Below are 24,675 nucleotides of genomic sequence, written 5' to 3'. Positions count from 1 at the left end.
AACTATACTATAAATACTGGTCAAACATTGGCCAAATTGTCAAATAATATAAGAAAGAGGCAAAAGGTGTGAAGACAGCTCCCGAGGCTTGTGAGCTTGTAGATCAGCTATTTTCACAATATTTATCTGTGGAATCGAGTCAAACTAAATGAAATGCTTCAACTCAACTATGATTATTTTGGGGGTATTCTTACATTTTGGGGGATCGTGGCCTGAAAAGGTTGAGAACCACCTTGCTAGCATGTGATCTCTACTTTCTCCTGATTCGTTGTAACAGCTGACACACAAAATAGAGACTACGCTCATGTTAAATTTCAAGGACCCCCAGTTGATATGCAATAGGTCACTGCATGGCCACAGACTCCCACCAAGTTTTAACTCTCTAGAATAAACAAATGGAACTAAATGGATCCGGAGTAATAGACCTGTAAGGCTCCATTTGGTTTTACTAAAATTATCAATCATTAATAGCTAGTGGATACCCCCAGGAACTCCCCAAGGATCACTGGGGATCCCCACATTGTCATTATGGTCAGATATGCTGTCTTCGGTCAGGATGGAATTCCGTTAGTATCTATCTGTATAGATACTAGATACTGTATCTAACTCTGATCAAAAGTAGCCATTCTTATGTTCTTAAGTTATAGACTTGTACATGTAGGCTAATAATGAAGAATAACTATTAGTCATCAATAATTTAGCCCACGTTGAGAATTAGGCTATAGGAGAGCTGCGTAAAGGAGAGGATGGGGGCAGCAGACTTAAGGTAATACGATTAGAGAAAAGGAGACCAGAGGAAGATGATTTGGACTACCTGTAGACTTACGAGATGTACTCCCACATCCCAGCCTTGCTTTCTCCTGTCATAGCGTGAAATTGGAGGGCTTGCCCAGCCGCCTCAATGAGGGAAATACAGTAGTAAGTTCCATTTAGTTAGCAGGTATCCCACATCGAACTCATTAACTTTAGATTAACTTCCATAACACTCGCCTCCTCAAACCAAGATGTCATAGATTCATTCAGGACAATAAATGTTTAATATTTATCAAGTATGATCTTTTTTGCTTTTTTTTATCCTGTCCAACCCCACAATAAATGATACACAGTTGTTCCTTTTCCTCCAGGTATTGGTGCAAGAACTGGGGGCATAGACCCTATTCAAACTATTGAGACACTGCTTTTCACTTTTTTGTTTCCCTGTTGTTCATGGGAAGAGACCATTTTAATAATAATCATAACAATATGCTTGTCACATGTAGTATTTGGCTTACAGTAGCACACAACATGCCAAGCAGTCAGCAAATGAAAACTTCTGTCACGTTGTTACATTTACAGTATATTCATATGAATAAATACAAAAATAAGACACAGAATAGATCAACCACAAGATGATGCTACTGAGTAATGTCAGTCCCCGGCCCATTCACTCAGCCACTGTTGACACTTCATCTTCTGTTCCTCACTCTCCTCTTCCTCCTCACACCTCTGTCCCCTTCTCCCCTTTCTCCTCCCCTCCTCTCTCGCTTCTCTCTCTGCCTCCTCCTCCCTCCGTTTCCTCTCTAGCTCCTCCATCCTGCTCCCCAGAATGGCCTCCACGGTGCCCTCCAGAGGCCGCAGCGAGCGCTGCGGGAGCCACTTGGGGTCAACGGCAGGCAGAAAGGGGTCTCCAGCAGTAACGAGCAGGGGCTGGGGTTCCAAGGGAATGTGGAGGAAGTGTGCGTGCAGCATCATGCGGTATGGGGCGTCGTCCGTTCCCAAGCTGTAGGTGAAGTCTCCCACGATGGGGTGGCCCATCGCACTGCTGTGGACCCTCAGCTGGTGGGTCCGGCCTGGGAAGGACGGAGGGAGGGAAATTGTAAGAGATTGAAAAAAACTTAAAATAAGAAAACTTTGTCAGCAGATTTTGGTACACCTATGTTAATGTATCCATTTGTACACACTATGAATTAAATTAACACAGAGGATTTTATTGTGTAACCATAAAAAGGACCATATTGGTGTCAGTTGTCATCATCAACTGAATTCACAGCAACAGCCATATAGTGTACGTAAACAAGGATACACAGCGCCTGTGGATGATGCAGGAGTTGTCATCCTGTCCATCTCAACAAGGCAAAATAAGAATGCAGTGAACTGTCAGTGTCCACTGCCCTAAAAGGACCATATTGGTGTCAGTTGTCATCGTCAAATGAATTCACATCAACAGCCATATAGCGTACATAAACATATGTACGCTGTACATATGTTTGTTTATGTTTATGACAATTAACAAAACACAGTGTGTTTTGAAAAATGTTTGGTAGCAATGTCAAGTATACTGTGAGGTGTACTAAACATACCGGATTGCAGGAAAAGTCCATTAAAGAGTAGAATGCCCAGACAACCAATATAAATGTGTTAATTAGAATGTGTGTGTGTGTGTGTGTGTGTGTGTGTGTGTGTGTGTGTGTGTGTGTGTGTGTGTGTGTGTGTGTGTGCACATGTTCCGTACCAGTGAGAGGCTGGAGCAGCACCTTGGTGACAGGGTCTCCATCATACATCCCATACTCCAGCACTGTGACCTCAGTTTGACATGGCTTAGGGTTCTCACAACCTAAGGCAATAGGACAAGCAAAGCAGGGCGAGACGGTGAGAGAAAACAGAGAGAAAGTACGTGTCACATGACACAAACCAAATCTTCTGCATGTGTCTGTTATAAAACTTGCACTAAATAGGGGGTTGTGTAACATGTATGCCTGTACTTATGTTCTCTCCATACACACCAACACAAGTACAGTACATGTACCATAGGGCTGGAAGGTAATATCGACATGGATTTATGCAGCGGTATGGATTTTTACTATGCCATCGTCTACCATGTACTGGGGCGGCCATAGATGAATGGTTAGAGAGCCCGCCTGGGAAGCCTAATGTACCAGGTTTGATTCCAGGCCTCAGCAATGTGTCTGAGCAAGACACTTATCCCCTAACTGCTCCCTGGGCGCTACACTAATGGCTGCTCACTGCTCCTAGTGGTTATAGGATGGGTAAAATGCAGAGGACAAATTTCACATATGTGCAAATATACAGTGACAAAAAACAACCCCAAGGAATGGAGACACGATTATTATAATCATATTATTAAATCATTATATACATAAGTAAAAAAATAACAATAGTAGTAATATGTCAAAGTAAATAGACCACTTTGAATTGTATTACAAGATAAGGTCATGCAAATGTCACATCATATCACATCACAAAAACTATACCGCCAAATACCGCTATAACGTCAAAAGTCAAAAAAATATTGTGATATGATATTTTGGACACGTCACCCAGGCCTAATATACCCTCTGTTCCCTCGATGCACATCATGTGTGTCTTTCCCTCTGTGGAGTTCTTTCCAATAGAGAAGTCCAGAGTCCTGGTCGCCTCGTCCACCCAGCCACGCACCTGTAACACAACAATACTACGAATGAGCTTCATATAAACAATTACCTAACCTATGACACTTTGCTTTTTGATTTAATAACATCCCTCTAGCTATCTGTCTATTTATAATATCTGTCAATCTATTGTGTGGTGTGCAAGAATGTGAAGATGTTTTGAGTTGGGGGTGCTGAAATTGTAAGGAGCATACACATATACAAAGATGTCATACTAGGCTCGAGCAGTATTTCGTTAATAAGGTATACCACGGCAAATCCCGTCTGTATCGTTTTCAATACCATTATAAATAGTAAATAAATTGTGTTATGAAACTGGCAAAATAAGCAGCTGTAAAATCCTCGAAATGCCTCAGTTCAATAAACTGAAATCTAACAATTGTTGAACTGGCCGGCAAAAGCAGATAGTACATACAAACAAACAGCATAGCATCGTACACATATTGCAATGACAGCACAGCAAGCACCAGAGAGATGATGAAGCAGTAGAGACAGACAGACAGACGAGTCCCTGTGTTTACATACCAAGGCGAGGTAGGCCTTGGTGACTGTGCGGTCCTTGAAACATCGGTATGCTCGGCCGGCTGCTGCCTTGTTGAGGGCCACACACAGAGCCCCACTGGTGGAAAAGTCTAACTGGTGACAGAACCTAGCAGGGAATCACCACAGGGGAGCAGCATTGGACAGAAGAACCTTTACACAACAACGCTTCCTTGTATAAATAAACAGAAAAACTAAACATAAAAGTGAAATGAAATATGAAACCACATTTTCTGGCTGTTGTTTATGGCTCACACCGTTCAGTGTCTTGCTCAATGAAATTAATCCTTTACATACTGTGTAGGAGTAAGGATGGGTATATGTTTGGGATGCACGTTTTGAGAAGCGAGTGTCATACTATAAGCTACAGTAGCAGTCCAATTACTGCAATCCAAAGTACTAGGTTAACTTAGTCCTCTTTCTCTCACCTGAAGCCATAGTAGGTGTCAGGATCGGCCAGCTCTGGGAAGCGATGTTTGAGTTGTGCCTGCACCGTGTGATTCTCGTACCACATCTTGCTGTCAATGCGGATGTCCCAGTGCTTGTCCACCACGATGTAGTCATTGTCCTGATGCAGTACACGCAGTCCATCCAGACTGCAGGCTGGCTCTGTGGTGGCTGCCATGGTCAATGACTGACAAACTCAACTCTCTTGGTCCTAAAGAAAGAGGACCATTTTGTCTTGACAGTTGTCTCTTTTCACATCTGCAAATAATTGTAGTTTGTAGTTGCACTAATAATCAATGTGTGAACTATTGGGTTTTAAACAAATTCAGATGGATGTGCCAGGCATATAGACACAGCTGACTGAGTTGGGAGTTTCACCTGTAATTGGTAATAGAAGCTAGTAAGCTACACTGTAAAATCCTCAGTATTACTTATCCATTTGTAACTCTGAGTGTACAGATATGTATCCAAATGCAAATGGAGCATTGTATGCAACATTGTGTGCACTCTCAGAGAGTTAAATAAACTCAAAACTCTGAATTTTTTAGACAGTTTAGCCCTTTCTTTCCCATTACTGCAAACCACCAACTCCCCAAACAACAACGGAAAATGAATACCGCTGATTCTTGTTTCCTAACATTATAATTACAGGAGATAACTAGTATAGCTAGCCCTGGATGACCAATGGGAAGGGAAGCAGCAGCTCATGCATAGGTTTGCAGAGATGAGAGATGAAAAGGTTCATGACATGCAGTAACTATGCCATAAAGCAGGATATATATGTAGGTCATTTTAGCAGTGGTGTAAAGTAACTAAGTACATTTAGTGTATTATTCTGAGGTAGTTTTACTTTACTGGAGTATTTGCAATTTTCAAAACGTGTACTTCTACTCCACTACATCTCAGAGGCAAATGTTATACTTCACTACAATTATTTGAAAAGTTAGTTACTAGTTACCAATCTACAAGCTCACAACTTGTAGATTTGCTATTTTCAAAAGAAGTCTGCACAATCAATGAGTACTTTTACTTTTGGTACTTTAAGCATATTTTGATGCCAATACTTTTACTGGACTTTTACTGTTTATACAGAGTATTTCCACATTGCAGTATTGATAATTTTACCTAAGTAAGAAAATGGAGTAGAGCTACTTTCACCACTGCTTTAGAGATGTGTTGTGCTTGCTAACACATGTGCTAGCACCGCTAGCTATCTAACTAAGCTTCGTAACACTGCCATATATGCATAGCAGCTGAAGAAGACAGATACATTGAAGAGGTTAGTTGTTTACCTTCATAAAGGAATGAACACAGGACACGTGGACATCATATAGATGTAAACAAAACACGTCAGGGGTTTTGTTTACATCTGGTGTGTGAGTCGCATGCTTAGCTGAAGGAAAGTGAGCACAGCCTCAGTCAGCAGCTCAGCAGAGGACGCATGCGCGTTCTGACAATCTAACAACCAGGTGGTGTGAAGTACATTTACTCAAGTACTGTACTCAAGTCGAATTTTGAGGTACCTTTACTTTACTGGAGTATTTCTAATTTTCTGTAGTTTTACTTCTACTCCACTACACCTCAAAGGCAAATATTGTACCTTTACTCCACATCAATTATTTGAAAACATTAGTTACTAGATACTTTATAGATTTGTATTATTACAAAACATACATCAGCCACTTCAGCCCTATTTAAACATTGCAGTATTGATACTTTTACTTAAACATTTGAATACTTTTTCCACCACTGGTTCTGACCAGCTAATCCAATGTCAGTCAGTCTGAATGTAAAATGCCTTTTTAAAAAAAGTAAGATTTTTTTTTTTTATTGATTCATTTCAGGTGTCAGGTGTCATAGCAGCAACAGCAGTAAGGTGAAACAGGATACACACTGGTAAGAGACCGTTAGAAAGATAATAAGATTAAAACAATTAAAATAAATATAGTCTAGACATCTGCATTGGTCTAACTGAAATATTCTATAAGTAAATATAAGTAGGCCAATAATGTAGAATCTATTATTGCCAGTGAATATACATCAATGTCTATGAATGGTTATACTGTATGTTATATTAGTGACTGACGTGATGTTGCCTACTGTTGCTGTCAAATATTATAAAACACAATATGTGAATATACAACAAATTCAAACGTAACTTGCGTTTTTGACTTCTTTATTAACATATTCACATGTACAAGTAAAAAGAACACCTGCATACAATAGTCAAAAGGATGAACACAAGAAAGCTGGAAGGCTTATTTTCATTGTGGTCCTTTCAAAGATGGTTCAATACACAACAGTAATACATATATAAAAGTGATATATCTACAGTAGATGATGTTACAATTAGGGCATAGTTATGAATAGGTCCTGCCATCATTCAGCCATCTTCTGTTAGTAGATTTAAAATTGTCCTTTGAGACCATGGATTTGAGACTTTTAGGAAGCTCATTCCACATGACAGCTGCTGAGTATAAGAACGTGCTCTTGCCCTTACAGCTTTTAAATTTGCATGGTACAACGTCTGTAAACGAAACACAACTAGAAAAGTACACTCCTCGAAGTGCAGATCTCTGCCAGGCCTGGGTGCCTATAGGGCTGTATAGGTGGGGTGAGGCCATGGGGTGTGTGGTTTAGAGCAGTGCTTCTCAAATCTTTTTAATTTCAAGGAACCCCATAACTCTGAGAGTGCACGAATGAAACCAAATGGGTTCGGGTCCATTTGGTTACATTTGTACACTCTCAGAGTTACAGACCTGTAAGGGTCCGTCTGTGTTGTTGACCATTTGTGTTGACTATTGTTCAGTAAAGCACTTTAAAGTTACTCTGTTTGGAAAAGCGCTATACAAATAATTTCATTATCATTATCATTACTTGAGCTCACACAACTCAGCAGTGTTCCCATCACATGATGAAAGCCAAACTCCAGCATAGAGGTTGTGGGTGAATGTGGTGTGGACTCTGTGGAGGAGAGTCATGGTTTCAGCAGTTACACTGTAGAAAGACAGAGTACCTGCACTGTGATCTATGAACACTCCTACTCTGGAGGACACACCACCTGGGATTTGAGTTTCAATGCCTCTGTGTCTGAAAATATCACCCTGTTTGGTACACCGTAAAGACCACGATTTATCATTGTATCCAAAAGCAATTTCATTATGCGCCCCTGTTCTTGGGGTATCTTTATATGAAACTGCTATATCAACATTTCCACTCCAAACTACCTCCCAGTAACAACGTCCAGTCAGACCCTCTCTACTCAGAGCTTGATGCCGTCCAGTGAATCTCTCTGGGTGATGAGGATATAACTGTGGTTTGTTCATCACTGTTATTTTTCTGTTCCCTTTAGAGAGAGACAGGCGTTGATATGTTGTGTTTGGATCCAGTGTGATTGGACATGAATATTTTAAGAACTCAGGTCTGGTCTTGGGTTCTGGTGATGTTGACAGTAAATCATCCACTCTATACAGTGTCTCGACATTTGTCCCAAACTCTTTAAGAATGTCCTCTAGTTTGCCCCTCATCTTAGACAAAGCCACAGTCACATCTTCAAAGTATCTCAGAAGATGCACATTGCTGCTGACTGGGTGTGTAGATTCACTGATCCTTGAGAGGGAGGTGCAATGCTGTAGAAAATGGATGTGATCCTCTGTGTGTGACAGCTGCTCCAGCTCAGCATGTCTCCTCCTCAGTTCAGTAACTTCCTGCTCCACTCGCATCCTCAGTTCTTCAGCACAACTCACTTCACGTTTCTGCTCGTCTCTGATCAGCTCCCTCACCTCAGATCCTCTTCTTTCAATGGAAGAGATGAGCTCAGTAAAGATGGTGTCACTGTCCTCCACTGCTCTATCAGCACAGTGATTGATGGACTCCACCTCCAGGTTTTTCATGTATTTCTCTCTCTCCTGGATTCTCTGCTGGATTTTCTGCTTGCTCGTTTCAAGCTCTTTCTGTCTCTCAATCCGTTCTAGTGCAGCTGAGATTATATTGTGACCTTTGTGTTCTTCCACGGAGCACAGATAACAGATACACTGCTGATCAGTACGACAGAAAAGCTTCCTCACCTCATCGTGGCGAGAGCAGATGTTCTCCTGAAGCTTGCTGGAGACTTGCACCAGCTTGTGTTTCTTAAAGGCAGGAGATTGATAATGAGGCTGGAGATGAGTATCACAGTAAGAGACCAGACACTGAAGACAAGTCTTCGCAGCTTTCAGTTTTCTTCCAGTGCAGAAATCACAGGCCACATCCTCAGGTCCAGCATAGCAGTGATCAGGAGGAACTTGGAGTCTTGTCTTCTTCAGGCTCTCCACCACCTGTTTCAGTAAATGGTATAGTATCAGGCAGGGCAACATTATTGTCTGGAGTCCCTCAGGGTTCGATTTTGGGTCCTTTGTTATTTCTATGTGATTTACCTTCTGTTTGGTCCAAGCTACTTCCCATACTTTTTGCTAATGACACCAGTTTGATCATAACACACACCGACTTTCATTCACTCATATCTGAGGCCAACATAGGCATGGAACAAATTTCCAAATGGTTCCAAGCAAATAAGTTATCCTTAAATGTGAAAAAGTCAAATTTTCTTGTCCTTGGTGGAAAAAAACTAAAAACATTGTAAAGATGTTTGTGAAATTATTATTCATGATATTGAGATATCAAGTTTCCCCTGTTACATTCTTAGGAGTTTTAGAAGACGAGAATCTCGCCAAACACTTTTGGGACAAGTTCTCTGCTGGTATACAAATCTGATATGTCAACTATGTTCGCTAATTATTATCAGTAATCTTGTCATGGATAATCAGGTATTTCAATCATGTTATAGTTTTTTTTAATACTGCCATCATATTATTTGTACATTCTATATATTTATATTTTGTTGTTTACAAATCATGTTCTATTAATATTTGTATTGTGTTATACATAGGTAGAGGCCTTGTATAAGCCCTTTGGGCTTCTTGCCTCCTCCTTGCACTTTTCTTTTTATATTCTTTGTACTGCTTTTTGTATATACATTTTTTGTATAGTTTTTACATTGTGCTAAATAAATCAAATCAAATCAAATCAAATCAAATCACCTCAGCCAACATGGTGTTTTTCTTCAGAACAGGTCTTGGGATGAACACGTGTCTGCACTGTGGACAGCTGGATCTCCCTCTTTGATCATCCTGATTCCAATATCCCTCAATACACCTACTGCAGTAGTTGTGTCCACAGGGAACACTCACTGGATCCCTCAGTAGATCCAGACAGATAGAACAGCAGAACTGTTCCTGGTCCAGTTGAACTCCTTGCTGTGCCATTGTACAACTTCTGATCTGGTGAGTGCTTTCTTTTGGTTTCATTTCCTCATTTCCTTATGGGAGGTTCTTTGGGTGTGAGAACCTGTTTTTCTGCCTCCTGAACCCCACCCTCTCTCTTCAAAGGCTCTGTTGAAACTACAGTATAGAGTATATGCAACAAGAACTAGAGAATGGACCGCCCCACACCTGACCAAATTAAATTAAATTCAAAGGAGCTTTATTTGCATGAGAAAACATACGTTTACAATACACTGCCAAAGCAAGTGTCAAAACATAATAAAAAACAATTTAAGAAAGAAATGGGGAAAGTATGTACAATTGGAGGGGGTTAAAAAGAACTACAGTATGTCACATTGCAACATTATATACAGTATACAGGCAAGGATAAAGGGTATATATTTTTAAAAATATTTTTATTTAGACTGTTAGATTCATTATTAATAATCCAAGGTATACAAATATGTACTTAATCAGTAAAAACTCTGGTCTGAAAGCGACCCGTTCGGAGGATTGTTCAAAGTTCTCTCTAAATTTCCCAAGGCGGTGTGTCGTTAATATTAAGTGATTGTTGACATTTCAGAGAACGCTATCACACGAGGTGGCATGGGTTGTTTTGACTTTCGTGGCAGCATATCTTCGTCCGGGCAACAGATCTGATGGATCCATAGTCCAAACAATGTCCATTTCCCAGAAGATTATGGTTAAACACGAGGGAACATTTGATGTGTTCTGGGTCAAGTTCAGGGCTGCACACTGGGTGTAAGTGTGTGGTCGAAATGTCCCGTGGTTGTCTTTTCTCAGGGCAGATTTTGACTTTGTATCTAAGCAATATGGTTTTCAAAGTTAAAGCATAATAACATTTGTCTACTATATACCAAAATCATTCATTATCAGATATAAAACAGATCTAACATAGACAAACATGTCTATGTTGGATCTTTTATTTTTTTGTTCTTTTTTCAACAAAACAATCCTTTGCAGTCACTTTTGGGACAATTAGCAGCATTTTTTCCAAAACTATTTCATTTTAAACAGTTACAAAAAAGCCTCAGATTTCAAATTTGTTTAAAGGTAGCAGCTTTGTTTATATGTGCAGTAGGTCTAGATGTCTACTCGGTACAGATAGTGCAGGAAACACAATAGTTAGTAGTCCTTAGGGTTATTTGTATTCCATTGGCTAACCTTCTTTTATCGCAACAGTTTACAAATCTTGTATTTCTCCCAGTAGGTATATGGGAGTGTTTTTTTTGTCATTGGTCATGTTTTCAAACTCACTTTGGGTGTATGTAATCTGTGGGAAGTGTGTCTCTGATGTCTTGGTATAGTGGGCAGGTGGTTAGAAAGTGTAACTCTGTTTCCAACACATTTTGTGTGCAGTGGGTGCATGGTCTGTCTTCCCTTGGGAGCAGGGTCTGTCTGTGGTGGCCTTTCTCTATTGCAAGGCTGTGTTCACTGAATCTGTACCTAGTCAAGGCTTTCCTTAGTTTTGGGTCATTCAACATGCTTGTCTATTCTGCCAATGTATAGCCTATTCTCTATTTAGGGCTAAATAGCATTCCAGAACCTCTTTGCACATGAAGCACATGAAGCACCCGGAACTTCTTCCCATGGACGGATTAAAGTGAAAATGGGCCCTGTGCACAAAATCAAACATCTGACTGCTGAGCGGTCCACTTTTCCACACATTCCCTTCATAGCTATCCCTCATGGGGATAGCTATGAAGCTATGAAGCATGGGCAATTCTCAACCTGTAGGCCGGGGCCCACTGGTGGGCCGTCAGGATATTGCAAGTGGGCCCTCAAATAATTGGCAAAACACTAAGATTTGAATGATAATGTAACATTAATATAACAAAATAATGAAAATAACTATTTTTTTTTACCTTGAAAAAACACAATCGATTGATTGATCATTAAAATAAACATACTCCCACCCATCTGACCTTGGCCGTGTTAAGTGGTCAGATAAGTGGGCCGTTTTTGATTTTTTCAAGCGGGCTCTGTTCCAGAAAAGGTTAAGAAGTGCCAATCAAACGAGCTCATATACAATGCCCATTTGAAAAGTTACCTTGCATTTTGCTTGCATGTTTGTTTGCTCTATGGCTGATTTAATTAATGCATTAATTGGAACATTAATTGGATGCAGGACAGTGGGCAGTGGGAGTTTGTGTGTGTACTTGGCCAAGTAGTTTCAATGAGCTTCAGTTTGCAGTTTGCACTGAAGCCTTTCTCTGCATTTGGCTCTGACATTTTGGTACAAGGTGTGTGTGTGTGTGTGTGTGTGTGTGTGTGTGTGTGTGTGTGTGTGTGTGTGTGTGTGTGTGTGTGTGTGTGTGTGTGTGTGTGTGTGTGCGCGCGCGCGCGCGTGCGTTCGTTCGTGCGTGTGTGTGCAGCATAAACACGCAGCTATAGCTGTGATTGAGCCTCCCATGTAAAAGGAAGTATAATTTGAGTGTGTGTAGGAGTGAGGTGGTTGGCCCACACTCCTACGTAAATCTCCAAAATAGAGATCTGCAGTAAGAGAAAGAAAATAGAATTATGTATTGCACAGCCCTCAGCTACAGAACTCAGTAGTTCCAGCAGGTATGACGGTTGAACACACACACACACACACACACACACACACACACACACACACACACACACACACACACACACACACACACAGGCCCGGGAGATGCTCAGTGCAGATACAATCATGTTGTTTATGATTGATACCGTACAAGGGGGATCAGTGCCTTGCTCCATTGTTTTCCAGGGTTTTGGTTGAAGGTCAAAGTAGTTCTTATTCTCAATTGCGGTGGGATTTAAACTTTTTTGATTACTTTTCTGAGATAGATAGTGCAAAGAAATATGATGAAATTAAGATTAATAGTATAACATACTGTATATTGTGTATTGTATACGATACAGTATTATGTATGTGCAACTGTTCTCCATAGAACAGCAAACCTGATCTAAGCTAGCCATAAAGATGGGCTAGAGCAGAGGTTTTCAACAGGGGATCCACGGAGGTACTGCAGGGGATCCGCGAAATTGTTGCTTGATTAGACAATTTTAAAAATATATTATATACAAATGTTTTAACATTTTTGATTTTTTTGTCTTTAAATATTTTAAAAAACATTTTCCACATTAATGTTTCAAATACATCATGATTCTGTTCAAAATGGACAGAATCATGATTTATAAATGTCAGTATGGCCACCCTATACTCACTGTACCGTGTACATGTATGTTTAAGAGAGAAATGTGTGCAAATAAAAAAAACCTGCACAAATCAGTGTTGTTACACATGCATGACATCAGTTTGTGTTGTGAGTGACATCAGACCAGAGCTTTGTCAGCCTATATAAGCTGTTACAGAGACACACAGAGACAGGGAAAAGAAAGACGTGGACAGTGTGAGAAGAGAGAGATACAGAGATGCTGTGCTGGTTGGTGCCTCTGAAAAGAGGACCACAGACACATCACTTCTATGGTTGTGCTGCTGGGCCAGTGGAGGACAAGGTGTATTCCTTTGGAGGGTTCTTCTATAACGGGAAGACCTACAACCACGAGGATCAGCTTGATGTTCACGTCTTCAACACAGTGACGTTGCGCTGTATGACGTTGCCCACAGTGACAACTGGGAGAGGAGAATGTTCCCTTGATGCTCCCACCATGCACATCGGACACACAGCTGTACTGATAGAAGATATCATCTACATCTGGGGAGGGCTAGTGAATTGTGCGATAGAAGTGCATAAATGGCTTCACATTAAGGGGGACAGGGACAACATTCTTTATGCATTTGATGTCGACACCCACAGATGGTTCAAGCCAAAGAATTCTGGAACTGTTCCAGAGCAGAGGTACTGCCACTCAGCCTGTGTCTTGGAGAAGGTCATGTTTATCCATGGAGGATGGAACGAGCTGGATGAACGCACTAATGACATCCACAAGTTGGACACAACAACAATGGTCTGGTCTTTTATTAACACCAGAGGCTTTCCAGCACTTGTTACATCATTCCACTCTGCCACCATGATCGGGACAAAGATGTTTGTATTTGGGGGCAAACAGCACCAGGACAACAACATCAGAGTGTTTGACACAGAGACCAACTATTGGCTGAACACACCTTCTGCACAGTTTCTTCCAACACAACGTCAGGGTCATGCAGCCTTTGTCTACAATGGAGAACTGTACATATATGGTGGCATCAACCATGCTCTGAAACAACGACACTTAAATGATATGTGGAAATTAGATCCCAAGACCTTCTCCTGGAGGAAGGTTGAGCCCAAGGGGAAAGGCCCAGATTGGTTGGATCAAATGTGCTGTTGCATGGTGGGAGATCGTATCATCCTCTTTGGCACCCAACTCGTCTTACATATCTTACATGTAAGTCCTAGTCTGAAGACGTCATGCAAGCTAGCAGTTATTCAGAATGGTTTGGAGCAGTCAGGACTCCCACACAACATCAGGTGGGAACTGGCAGCTATGACAGAAAAAAATAGAATGAAAAAATGCTAATTCAAAAATGATGTCCCAGTGGATGTTGATGATCAGAGAGAAGATGGCACCGCCATTTGGAGGCACCTAATGGCGTGAAAAAAAAGCAGCGGCTGCTAAAGGAGCGCTACAACATTGAAACCTTTCGCGCTGCAATGTTAGCTTGGCCGAGGGGGGGGGGGACAGAAAGTGAAAACATAGTCTCCTGGTGGAGACAAAAAGGTAACAGATAAAAAAATATCCATGAATTCAAGTCTCCATGGGGTGTTTAACCAGCCTTGCGTAGCCAGACTATATCACTGCGTGGATATGAGTCTGGTGCCTCTATGAGGACGTTTGTTTTTCCAAGGGGGCGGGATCAAAACAATGTCTCTGGACGAAATTGGTTAGACTTACAACCAACTACCAATCACAGTCTCCCATATTTGAATACTGGGCCTTGATTGGTCACCCCAGACTTCTGGAGCAGCAAATGGATTCACAATGGAGCGGTGCCAGACCCAAATCGCAGAGGGCAATTTTTGAGCGGTGCAACCGCTCCTATAAGAGGGTTTGGGACCCATCCGTGGTGAAAGTTTTTCTTTCCGTCCTGAAAATGTGTCTTTCGCTGTGACGCCATGCTGTGGAAAGCACGCCCATTTGCTAACCTTTGCAGGACGTGCTGTGATTGGCTACCGAGACACATGATGAAATTAACTTCAAACTTCGCAGACGCGCTGTGATTGGCTAGCGAGACGCATGATGAAATTAATAATAATGTAAAAAATGTAAGCACGTCACTTCGCAGGACGTGCTGTGATTGGCTACCGAGATCATGATGAAATTAATAATCATAAATATCACCGCTCACTTCACACTGGGTGTGATTTTTTTTTTGCACTGGCAGATTCGTCTGGTCCCAGGCTCGCATGACGGCAGTCAGCCCATCCCATACGCAGTCTAAGTTCAGATCAAATTAACCGTTTGTTTCAGCTATTCGCCACTCTCTCCCCTCTGCACTCCAGACGATCTGACACCTTCTCCCCCGCACACCGGGGGATACCATTGTCTTTTAAATATCTATTAACATTTCAATCCCACCCAGAGTCAGACTATACAGGCAGAAAAAATATAATATAGGCTAACTGGGAACGTGAATGTGTAACTTGTAATGATAACTGCAGATCCTGTATGTAAAATCTTTATCACAAAAACATATAAAACAGCGCAATCGCTGTAGCGGTACACACACATGGATAGCCTATATGAACCACTGTAGCCTCTGTCTAATTATGTGACTGACATTGTCCAAACACATGGATATCTCTTGACAAACCAATATTATTATATTCATAATAATAATATTCACATTAGTTGCCTAAGCGTCTCCTCCTTTTATCTCACAAGTGAACACACATCGGTATGTTTCAAACATGTGCTCAATCCTGCGTTCAAAAAAGTATTTGTGAAAACGTTTACTAATAAAATCAAGTGTAAAGTCATGCTAATATACTCATTCACTTGAATGGAATGTTAATTCTTCTGCAACCAGCAGGAGGGGAAATAGCGACACCTTCTGGGCCATAAATGAGAACTGCAGATTTTTAATATCTTCTTCATTGGCTTCATTTTTATGGCTTCATCTTCCCTGCTGCCTGGTTCTCAACCTGTGGGCCGGGGCGCACTGGTGGGCAGTGAGGGTGTTGCAGGTGAGCCCTGATACAGAAACGGTTGAGTTCTCAAACATTTTAGCTTGAGACCCAAAAGAGTCTCACTGGGACCCAAACGTACAAAAAGAAAATACATTAATTATCCGCTTAAGCTCTATTAAAAATAATTAAAAATAAAAGCATGAATATATTAATTTGTCTTATTTTTAATAGCTTAGTATTGAATGCACAATAACATGGTATGTTTATACATAAGAAACACCATTTTATACATAATTATACAATATATGTTTTAGGTGTAGCCCCCCTCAAGCTACGAGGTAGGGGGTCTCTGCTCCATCTCCCGATCAGTTTGGGGGTCCCTGGCCTGAAAAGAAGAAGACCTAGAGAGTTTCAAAACAGGAAATGAGAATGAATTGTGTGCGCTCACACTGGATGAGTCAAACGTGCATGTGTAAACACACGTGAGTTCTCCTTTGAGTTCAGGGCCGATGACCATGGACTACAGCAAGACTCCATTAAACCTTGGCATGCACGTGTGTAGCTGTGACACTGTTCCAGTTACAGTATGTGAAGAACCTTGTCATGCACTGCAGCACTGGTCCTCCTTCAGGGTGGTGTAAACCGCCCTTTGAAACAGTGGATAGAATGAGCAAGCAGCTGAAATTAGCATGAAAAAAAGTTGACCACGACATCATGTTTTGCTAACGTCGGCTTAAATATTCATGAACACATTCTTTGTGTTGGATACATTTCAGAATGTTGTGATCAAATCATCATTTTGAGTTAGTAAGCGTTATAACAAGATATTGAGTCATCAGAGTATTGTAAATCATCACGTCCTCATCAACATGCGAGGCGACGTGTAGTCCAAACGGGTGCCCAACTCGTCACCCTTTGTTCCATTACACTTTTCAGCTAGGAGTGGGACACACAAGCAAAATAAATAAATACAACATGGCACAAAAACGCATTTCGAACGAGCTGTCTGATATAGCCTAGATTCAGAATCTGTGAGAATACTTGCTTCACTCTCCTACTGTCTGTCGTTATTGTTGCTAAAGGTCAAACAACTGCCAGAACAGTCTTAGAACTGATATTCAGATTGATAAGATGATTTAATAGGTTGTATTAAAATAGGTAAGACATGCATTATTATTCATTATATTGGTTATTGCTGCTGCTGCTGCCATGCATAACCTGTATAATGGACAATATTGTTTTTGGTATGTCGCTAGGAACTGACATGTGAGCTTAATGATATGACATTCTTTAAAAATCTAGTTCTAACAGAAAGGACAAACTAACAGGAAGAACAATTTCACATTAGACCTATTGATATTGCACTGGGTGATGTGTTCGAGATTCTTATACTGTGTGTAGGCCTGTTAATAGAGCCGTGCATATGTGTGTCAAGAGCTGCTGCTTTGCATGTCAGCTCTGATGTGAAGCGTTCCCATTTATCGGCTCTCTAATTTCCCAATACAATGAGGAATTTGACTGTAAAAAGCCAACACATATTGACAGAGGGTTTACCTGGGAATAATCCATGACATGGACAAGGGAGGAGCTTATAGGGGACAACACACACACACACACACACACACACACACACACACACACACACACACACACACACACACACACACACACACACACACACACACACACACACACACACACACACACACACAGGCCTAGTGTGAAGTGTATTATAGTGATGAGAGTGATTTTTCACAGCGTCATTGCTAACGGGTGATATCTGTGCTTTATGGGCCAACGGCATCAGTTGTTGAGTCAGACTACGCAGTTTCATGTGAACCTTCAGCCTCACAGTCTGACAACTTCAAATCACTGTCATCTGTCTGGGAGAAGAAAAGAGAAGACGTTTATGCTGTTTGTTTCACCATCAGAGAACAACAATTAGTGTTACTAACTGGACGTTAAACTTGAGACATTAACAAAGGTAACAATCAAATTCATACTTTACCCTTCATTCAGATTTGATTGATTCATTGCCGAACTCTCTGCTGGGAGGGAAATAGGAAATCAGCAAAGGAGCCTTTTCAGTCTTTGGGATGTTTTCCTGGATCTGGTTGACACCATGTTGTTGCAGTCAGCATGCTCCTTCTTGGATCTATCTCTCATGATTTCTGGACACAAAAGTATTTTAACTGGTTAGGAGGAAACAAAATATTGTCCTTTGGATGATTCTGCCTCTCTCCCTGCTTTGCCAGTTGTCTCCGAGGCCCATCTGTGACTCTGGCGTGATCAGTTACCATTTGAAAGTGTGTGTTCCTGAGCATGCTACATGGACGCTTTGTTTAACAGAGGAAAAATAGTTTGTTTTCCAAACTCTTGGTTTACATTCTTGGGTTGGAGGGAAACAAAATGATGACCTGACGCTCATTATTCGATAATTCTAAAATACAGAGGATTCCATCTGCAAAAGCATAAAAAATCTGGATGTATACAAAAAGTCCTGATTCCTGTTTTTTCCCCTTCTTCTTCTTTTGCTATTTAATTTTCTCAGATTAAATGCAAACAGTATTTGGAACCAAACTTCTCCATTCCTTCATGTATGCCTCTGATCAGTTCTATTTATTTGTTTTTGGTTCCCCCCAGCCCTTTTGACCTCTCACTCTGTCTGCCCAGACACCGATTTCCCCCTGTCCCTCTCGTCATCATTTGAGCTGCGTAGGTGAACCTTCACGGATTCTTAACCCCCCGTCCCAGCACCTCCACCACCAGCCATGGAGAATAAAAAATCATTCCTGCAGGCCCGCTGTGAGGAGCCCATTATGACCTCTAACTGGGGCCTCCCTCTGCTGCTGGCTCTGATGGTTCTGGGTCTGGTCTACGCCTTCCTCTACCTGCCTGCCATGGCCCAGCATGCCCTGGAACAGGCCCTCAGCAACGACACCACCGCGGGACTGACGATGCCCACACCAGGCACGGAAGACTGAGAGTGAGAGAGACAGAGACAGAGAGAGTGAGACAGGTGAAGGCCCACAGGTGGACATTGAGAGAGATTGAGTTGGAAAGAAGGACAAATGGAGTGACATAACCCAAGGAATGACATCTTCTATGCAAGAAGAGCAAACATTTGTGTGTGTGTGTGTGTGTGTGTGTGTGTGCGTGCGTGCGTGCGTGCGAGTGACGTGCGAACATGATACATGCACATGCACATGTACTGTACATACATACACACAGTATGCTGCACATGTACTGTACATACATACACACACACTCCTGTGGGAAAAAGAGCACTGTCTCAACAGCCAGAAAATAAAACATGTGTTGAGCGATTATTATGATTTACTGTCAGATTTACGTTCTAGACAGTCAAAGGCCTGTTTTTGACTTGTCAGTTTGATTATTATATTGCTAACAATGTTTTTTATTGCTGTAAAACACAAGTGAGCACAGTCCTCATGAATCTAGATTTTCATGCCCAAGCTAATCTTGAATCAATGTACATATATTTTCATGTTTTCTGTCAAATAAGATGTCCAGCTTAGGATTGAACTTCTAACAAATATATTCTATTGAGGCACTGCAAGAAAACCTCAAACTTCCTTTTTCTTTTTTTCTTTTATCCAGTGACTTTAGGTTAGGCTACCTACTGGTATTTAACAAAGTAGCAGGACTTGTTTGTTTAGTCACTTTCAACCTGGTGTCCCCATTTTGGGCATTCCATGTCATTATAGGCAAAACATTTTAAATATTTGAAAATAACAGATCCACAAGCCCAGAACACGTGTTGTGAGCTAATTTTGAATCAGGGCTTAGGGTTAGTCACGTTGCGTATGCTCCATGTGGAGGACAGCTCATTGAAACTGAAACCCTACAAATCCTGACTAAAAGTATTCCAGCACTACCTCCACACACTCATTTCCCTTCTACTCCTCTGCATCTTTGGGGAGGCAGGGCTTGGCAGAAGAAGGACCGAGGGAGTTTATGTGGGGTTTTGTGTAATCTGAAACCGTAGGAGTGGTGAGTCATACCTGCTGTCTTCAACTTGCTCATGGAAACTTTGGCATCTCCTCGAATCAAACCTGCAACTTTCTCTTTGCTTGAGCAGGTGTCCCACCACTAGACCACAGAGCCCACTCAGAGAGCACTTTGCCAAGTACTGTATGTGTACAGTATGTACAAAGAATTAGCTTTTTCTCATTGTGCACTTTACACAGGAGTACAGAACACACAAAGTACAAAACTCACATAGTCCAATGGAACAGTGTAGAACAGACATTCACACAGTAGATTAGAACTACACAAGACAGCTGACTAATTCATATTTAGGCAGTATGTTATTGTGACAATAACAGAATGTATCATGTGGATTTAGATTATGTTATTGTATTTGTATCGAAAGGGGCTGTACAAAATATGGATTGGTGAATTTGTTTATAGTCTAGTTACTAGACTATAATTTCCAGCCACAGTGCTCCTTAACACATCTACTAGACTCTAGTAGATGTGTTAAGGAGCACTGTGGCTGGTAAATCACAACTTAAATATTTTGGGATATATTATGTGTATCACTGTTTCAATTCAGACTTGCAATGTAATAAAATACTGGTTTATTATCATGATTATTTTTCCATTCCCATATTTATTCCCATTTTCTTTCTAATCTAAAACCTAAATATCTTTTGTTTTAATTCAAACTTGTATTTAATTAGTTGCATTTAATTATTAAGAGTAAGACCCTCTAACAATTGTCATATCAAATTATGTGTTTTGAAACAAGACACCTCCTCGTATCGGAGCCTGGAAAATCCTTTCAACCCATTAAAGCCGGAAAAGCATCTGTGTAATTTTAGCATTGGCTATGAAAAAATAGCAGATGTACAAGCTCACAGCGAGCTTGTACATCTGCTATTGAACATTTTAGAAAAATCTTGAAAGTGTGAGAGAACTATACTGATTTAGAAGGCATTTGTAGAATCTGCCTCAGGTCCATATTGGGTTAATGTATTCACGCATTATTACACAGCATGTTATTCAAATCTCTCTGATTTCATTGACCTACTGGCCCAGTGGTGGACTAACCTCGGATCCCAGGTCTGCTTTGTGGAGCGAGATTGGAGGGCTTAGCTGGACACGCGAGGTCGTCTGCATCACTCACTCACTCACTGTCGTTTTTATGGCCAGTGTTGAGTGAGAAACAAGCAGACAGGTCTACAAAAACGTGGACACATTATACACAAAATCTTCGGCAAACAGGTTTGGTGTAGACTGTAGAGGGACAAAAGAGCAGACCAAGTACAGAGCGAAAGTATTGAGGGTTTAAGTGGTTAAATGTCTGACCACTAACATAAATCAACACAACGCTATAGCCTACACAATGATAGTGCTGTCAAACAAGTCTATGAAGCTATCTATGATATCTATGATTTTTTTAAATCTGCGACACAATTTTATACAATATGTAGTGGGGGTCCCTGCTTTATCTCTCTCTCAGCTTAGGGGGTTCTTGGTAAGACCCCTGCTGTGAATGATATACCACCAGCTGGGGGCAGCGTTCTACTACCGACAGAAAGTACTGCAGTAGATGGAGAGATGGGCAGAGAGAGACATATAGGCAGGTATAGAGGTAGATATGGAGAGAACAACAGTATGCAGTATGTGATGTTAGGAGAGAGTCAAGCATGTTAAGGACATTAAAGGGATAGTTCACCCCCCAAATTTTTTTTTTCCTATCGATTAGTCAACCCATGGAGACTTGAATTCATGGATATCGTTTAGTTTTTGTCGCATTCCTAAGCCAATAATTTGATGACCAGCGGACCGGTAGGTGGCGGTTCCGGTAGAAGACGCTGCCGGTCATCAAATTATTGGCATGGGAATGCGCAAAAACAAAAACATATCCATGAATTCAAGTCTCAATGGGTTGACTAATCGATAGGAAAAAAAGTCATTTTGGGGGTGAACTATCCCTTTAAGTAGTTTGGTGTTGATGTGTTTGACCTGAAATAGAAAGATGGTGGTGTTTTTGGTATTCTGGACCAGTTGGGTAAAGGAAATGGTGGGTGTGGAATTTGGTGTAAAGGAGATATTTTGTGTGTGTGTGTCAGTATTTATCTATCAGTGACAGAGGGTGCGTATAATGTTTAACCCCCAGATGGCCGTTGAGTGAAGTGATTTAGTGAATGGACCAGGTTATGGGTTTATAAGGTAAGCTCCTTATATCAAGCAGTTTCAGCCAGTGTGTGTGTGTGTGTGTGTGTGTGTGTGTGTGTGTGTGTGTGTGTGTGTGTTTGTGTGCACGCGTGCATGTTTTTGTGTGCTGCATTAAGCTGATTTATTTGGTGGCCAGTGAAATAATGGCCGATCTGTAGAGTTTTACTTATTCCTACTGAGTACTACATCACCAAATCTCTCTCTAACACACACATGCACACTTACACGCACGCACGCACGCACGCACACACACACACACACACACACACACACACACACACACACACACACACACACACACACACACACACACACACACACACACACACACACACACACACACAATGCAATAACCATAGCCACTAGTCATCCCCCACCAAGTACTATAACATTAATATTTCAAATTACTCTTCAATATTTTGTTCACTGTCAGGTTAGTTTTCCAAGCTCTTACTCTCCCTCTTTCTCTCTCGCCACTCTTTTTTTATTTTTTACCCTAATTTTGTCCTCTATCCTTTCTCTTCATTGTCCTTCCCTCACTCTCACTGCCCTTCTTTCTGTCCGTCTCTCCTTGTTTTTTCCCCCTCTCTAAATGGGCCATCTTGTATTCTAAACTGTGGTTAAGTCCTGGCAAACACTTCTGAAGAGACGGAGAGGAGAGGAGAGGAGAGGAGATCAGTGGCAGGAAAAGAGAGGACAAGTGAAGGATACTTAAGAGAAAGGGAGAATAACGGAGGTAGAGAGCAAGAGCACCAAAAAAGGGATGTGTGTTTGTTTGTGTGTGTGTGCGTGAGTACTGCGTGCGTGCGTGCGTGCGTGCGTGCGTGCGTGTTTAGGATGCTGCCCTAAATGTGTGTTCATGTGGGTTAATTCTGCAGGACAGACCCATTAAAGATTAACAACAAAGCAGCATGTTTTATTGAGAAGAGCTGCATTCTCCGGGCATATGGTCTAAACACAGACCTACTTACTGTAGCTGCTATGTCTGAGACTTTGTGTGTGTTTCAGTTTGTGTGTGTGAGTGTGAGTGTGTGCGCGTGAGTTTGAGAGAGAGTTATATATGAACATGTTTGTGTATTTACCGTACATATACATCTGCTGGTGCATGTCATCTGAGTGTGTGTGTGCGTGTGCGTGCGTGTGCGTGCGTGCGTGTGTGCGCGCGTGCGTGCGCTTGCGTGTGAGTATGTGTGGTTGTGTGTGTGGTTGACCACAGGCTTTCTTTTTACAGACAAAAGGACCAAGGCCATCTTTTACACAACACCTGCTCTGAGTGTGTTTAGTAGAGAACACACCAAGAGCATGAATTGACTCAAATATACAGAGAAGAAAGATACACGGGATAGATAGATAGAAAAGAGGGTGAGGCTGTCTGTGACGTATATCATTAATAGTTGATGTGTGTGTCAGCATTGAGCGATACCACTGGGTAATAAGGGTGGGAGGGGGGGGGGGGGGGGGGGCAGGGATGACAGACACAGATGGAGGGCTTGATGGATGAAGGCGTACAGATGATGGCTAAGTGTTGCTTGTCAGCAAGAAGGTCCTCAGTCTGAATGCCACCGGGGGGCTGCTGAGTGGGGTCTGTGTGGGGTTTGGTCAATTTCCTCTGCAGCATTGTTTCCCAAACAATGAGGGTCCCATCGTTATGGATCACCAGTAAATATTCCTTCTTTTTTTTCCCCCCTACAAATGTATTTATTATTATTTCAAAATATTTTCAGAAGATCAAAAGTGATCCAACAAATGGAACCGTTGTACCCTCTCAGAGTTAAAGCTGCAATGTAGAAATGATTTTAACCGATAGCTATGTTGATACTACAGTATAAGGTTCAAAGTTATTCGAAGTTAAAGTTAAAGTTATTCAGGCCAAGGACCCCTTAGTTGAGAGAGAGATGAAGCAGGGAGCCCCAACTACATAGTATAAAGTTATGCCAAGTAATTCCTGTATCCTATACTGACTCACCTGCCATTGAGTAAAACAGATGATTTTTACTGTGTATTGCTATTGATCATATTAGGCTACCAATTTTACCTAACCAAAAAAAACAAACAACTCAGGCACATTTACATTTATGTGGAAACGGAAATGTTAATGTGCATTGCCCCTGTTAAATGAATGTAATTGGAAAGAACCTGTAGTCCTTATTGTGGGCACGTCTTTATAAAAAAATATTTAAAAAAAAAAAGAAATGAATATTGCAGATCTACAAGCTCAACATACATTAACAATGTGACATGTTGTGAGTTTGTAGATATGCATTTTTTGTTGCACTACAACAAAGTATAAAATAGGGCTTATGTGCTAAAAATAGATATATAAATACAATGATAAGCATGTGCTGAGGTAAGTACTACCCCTCCACCACCGTACCTACTCTGTCCCAAATAAAGAAAGTCCGTTTTTTTTTACATTTGTGATTATGAATGTTCTACAGTATTGCAATACTTGGAACACGCTACGTAATGTCAAAACTACTACACCAAATGAAAATCTGTTCAGATTGTTGGTCAGCCTCTGTGAATCACTGTAATGCTATGACTCGCTAACAATCATTTCTGACTCCAACCATGTACTGGATACATTGAGTGAATATAAATTGTTACCATCAAATAGGAGAT

The 24,675-nt window shown here is 41.2% G+C and overlaps 2 protein-coding genes across 2 annotated transcripts in view; both read right to left on the bottom strand.

Annotated features, from left to right (window-relative positions):
- Positions 1-1,042: 1,042 nt before the first annotated feature.
- rpusd1 (RNA pseudouridine synthase domain containing 1) overlaps positions 1,043-24,675 on the bottom strand; it is a 426,852-nt gene continuing 403,219 nt past the window's right edge. Inside the window, exons 2-7 of the mRNA XM_084071334.1 lie at positions 5,708-5,829; positions 4,397-4,626; positions 3,954-4,077; positions 3,333-3,435; positions 2,492-2,593; positions 1,043-1,829 (exon numbers count right to left, since the gene is read on the bottom strand). Of these exons, the coding sequence (XP_083927460.1) occupies positions 1,408-1,829; positions 2,492-2,593; positions 3,333-3,435; positions 3,954-4,077; positions 4,397-4,593 (948 nt within the window). The 5' untranslated portion in view covers positions 4,594-4,626; positions 5,708-5,829 and the 3' untranslated portion in view covers positions 1,043-1,407. The remainder of the gene's footprint in view (positions 1,830-2,491; positions 2,594-3,332; positions 3,436-3,953; positions 4,078-4,396; positions 4,627-5,707; positions 5,830-24,675) is intronic.
- Positions 6,632-9,718, bottom strand: LOC311056232 (E3 ubiquitin/ISG15 ligase TRIM25-like; the record flags this gene model as incomplete). Its single annotated transcript, XM_084072699.1, has 2 exons — positions 6,632-8,731; positions 9,494-9,718. 2 exons carry the CDS (start codon positions 9,716-9,718, stop codon positions 7,289-7,291), a joined length of 1,668 nt encoding a protein of 555 aa, XP_083928825.1. The 3' UTR covers positions 6,632-7,288.

This window comes from Gymnoscopelus microlampas (genome assembly GCF_963454915.1).
Source record: "Gymnoscopelus microlampas genome assembly, chromosome: 11".
NCBI lineage: Eukaryota > Metazoa > Chordata > Actinopteri > Myctophiformes > Myctophidae > Gymnoscopelus > Gymnoscopelus microlampas.
Note: the sequence above shows the minus strand (reverse complement) of the source record. Positions and strands in the feature narration are given on the sequence as shown.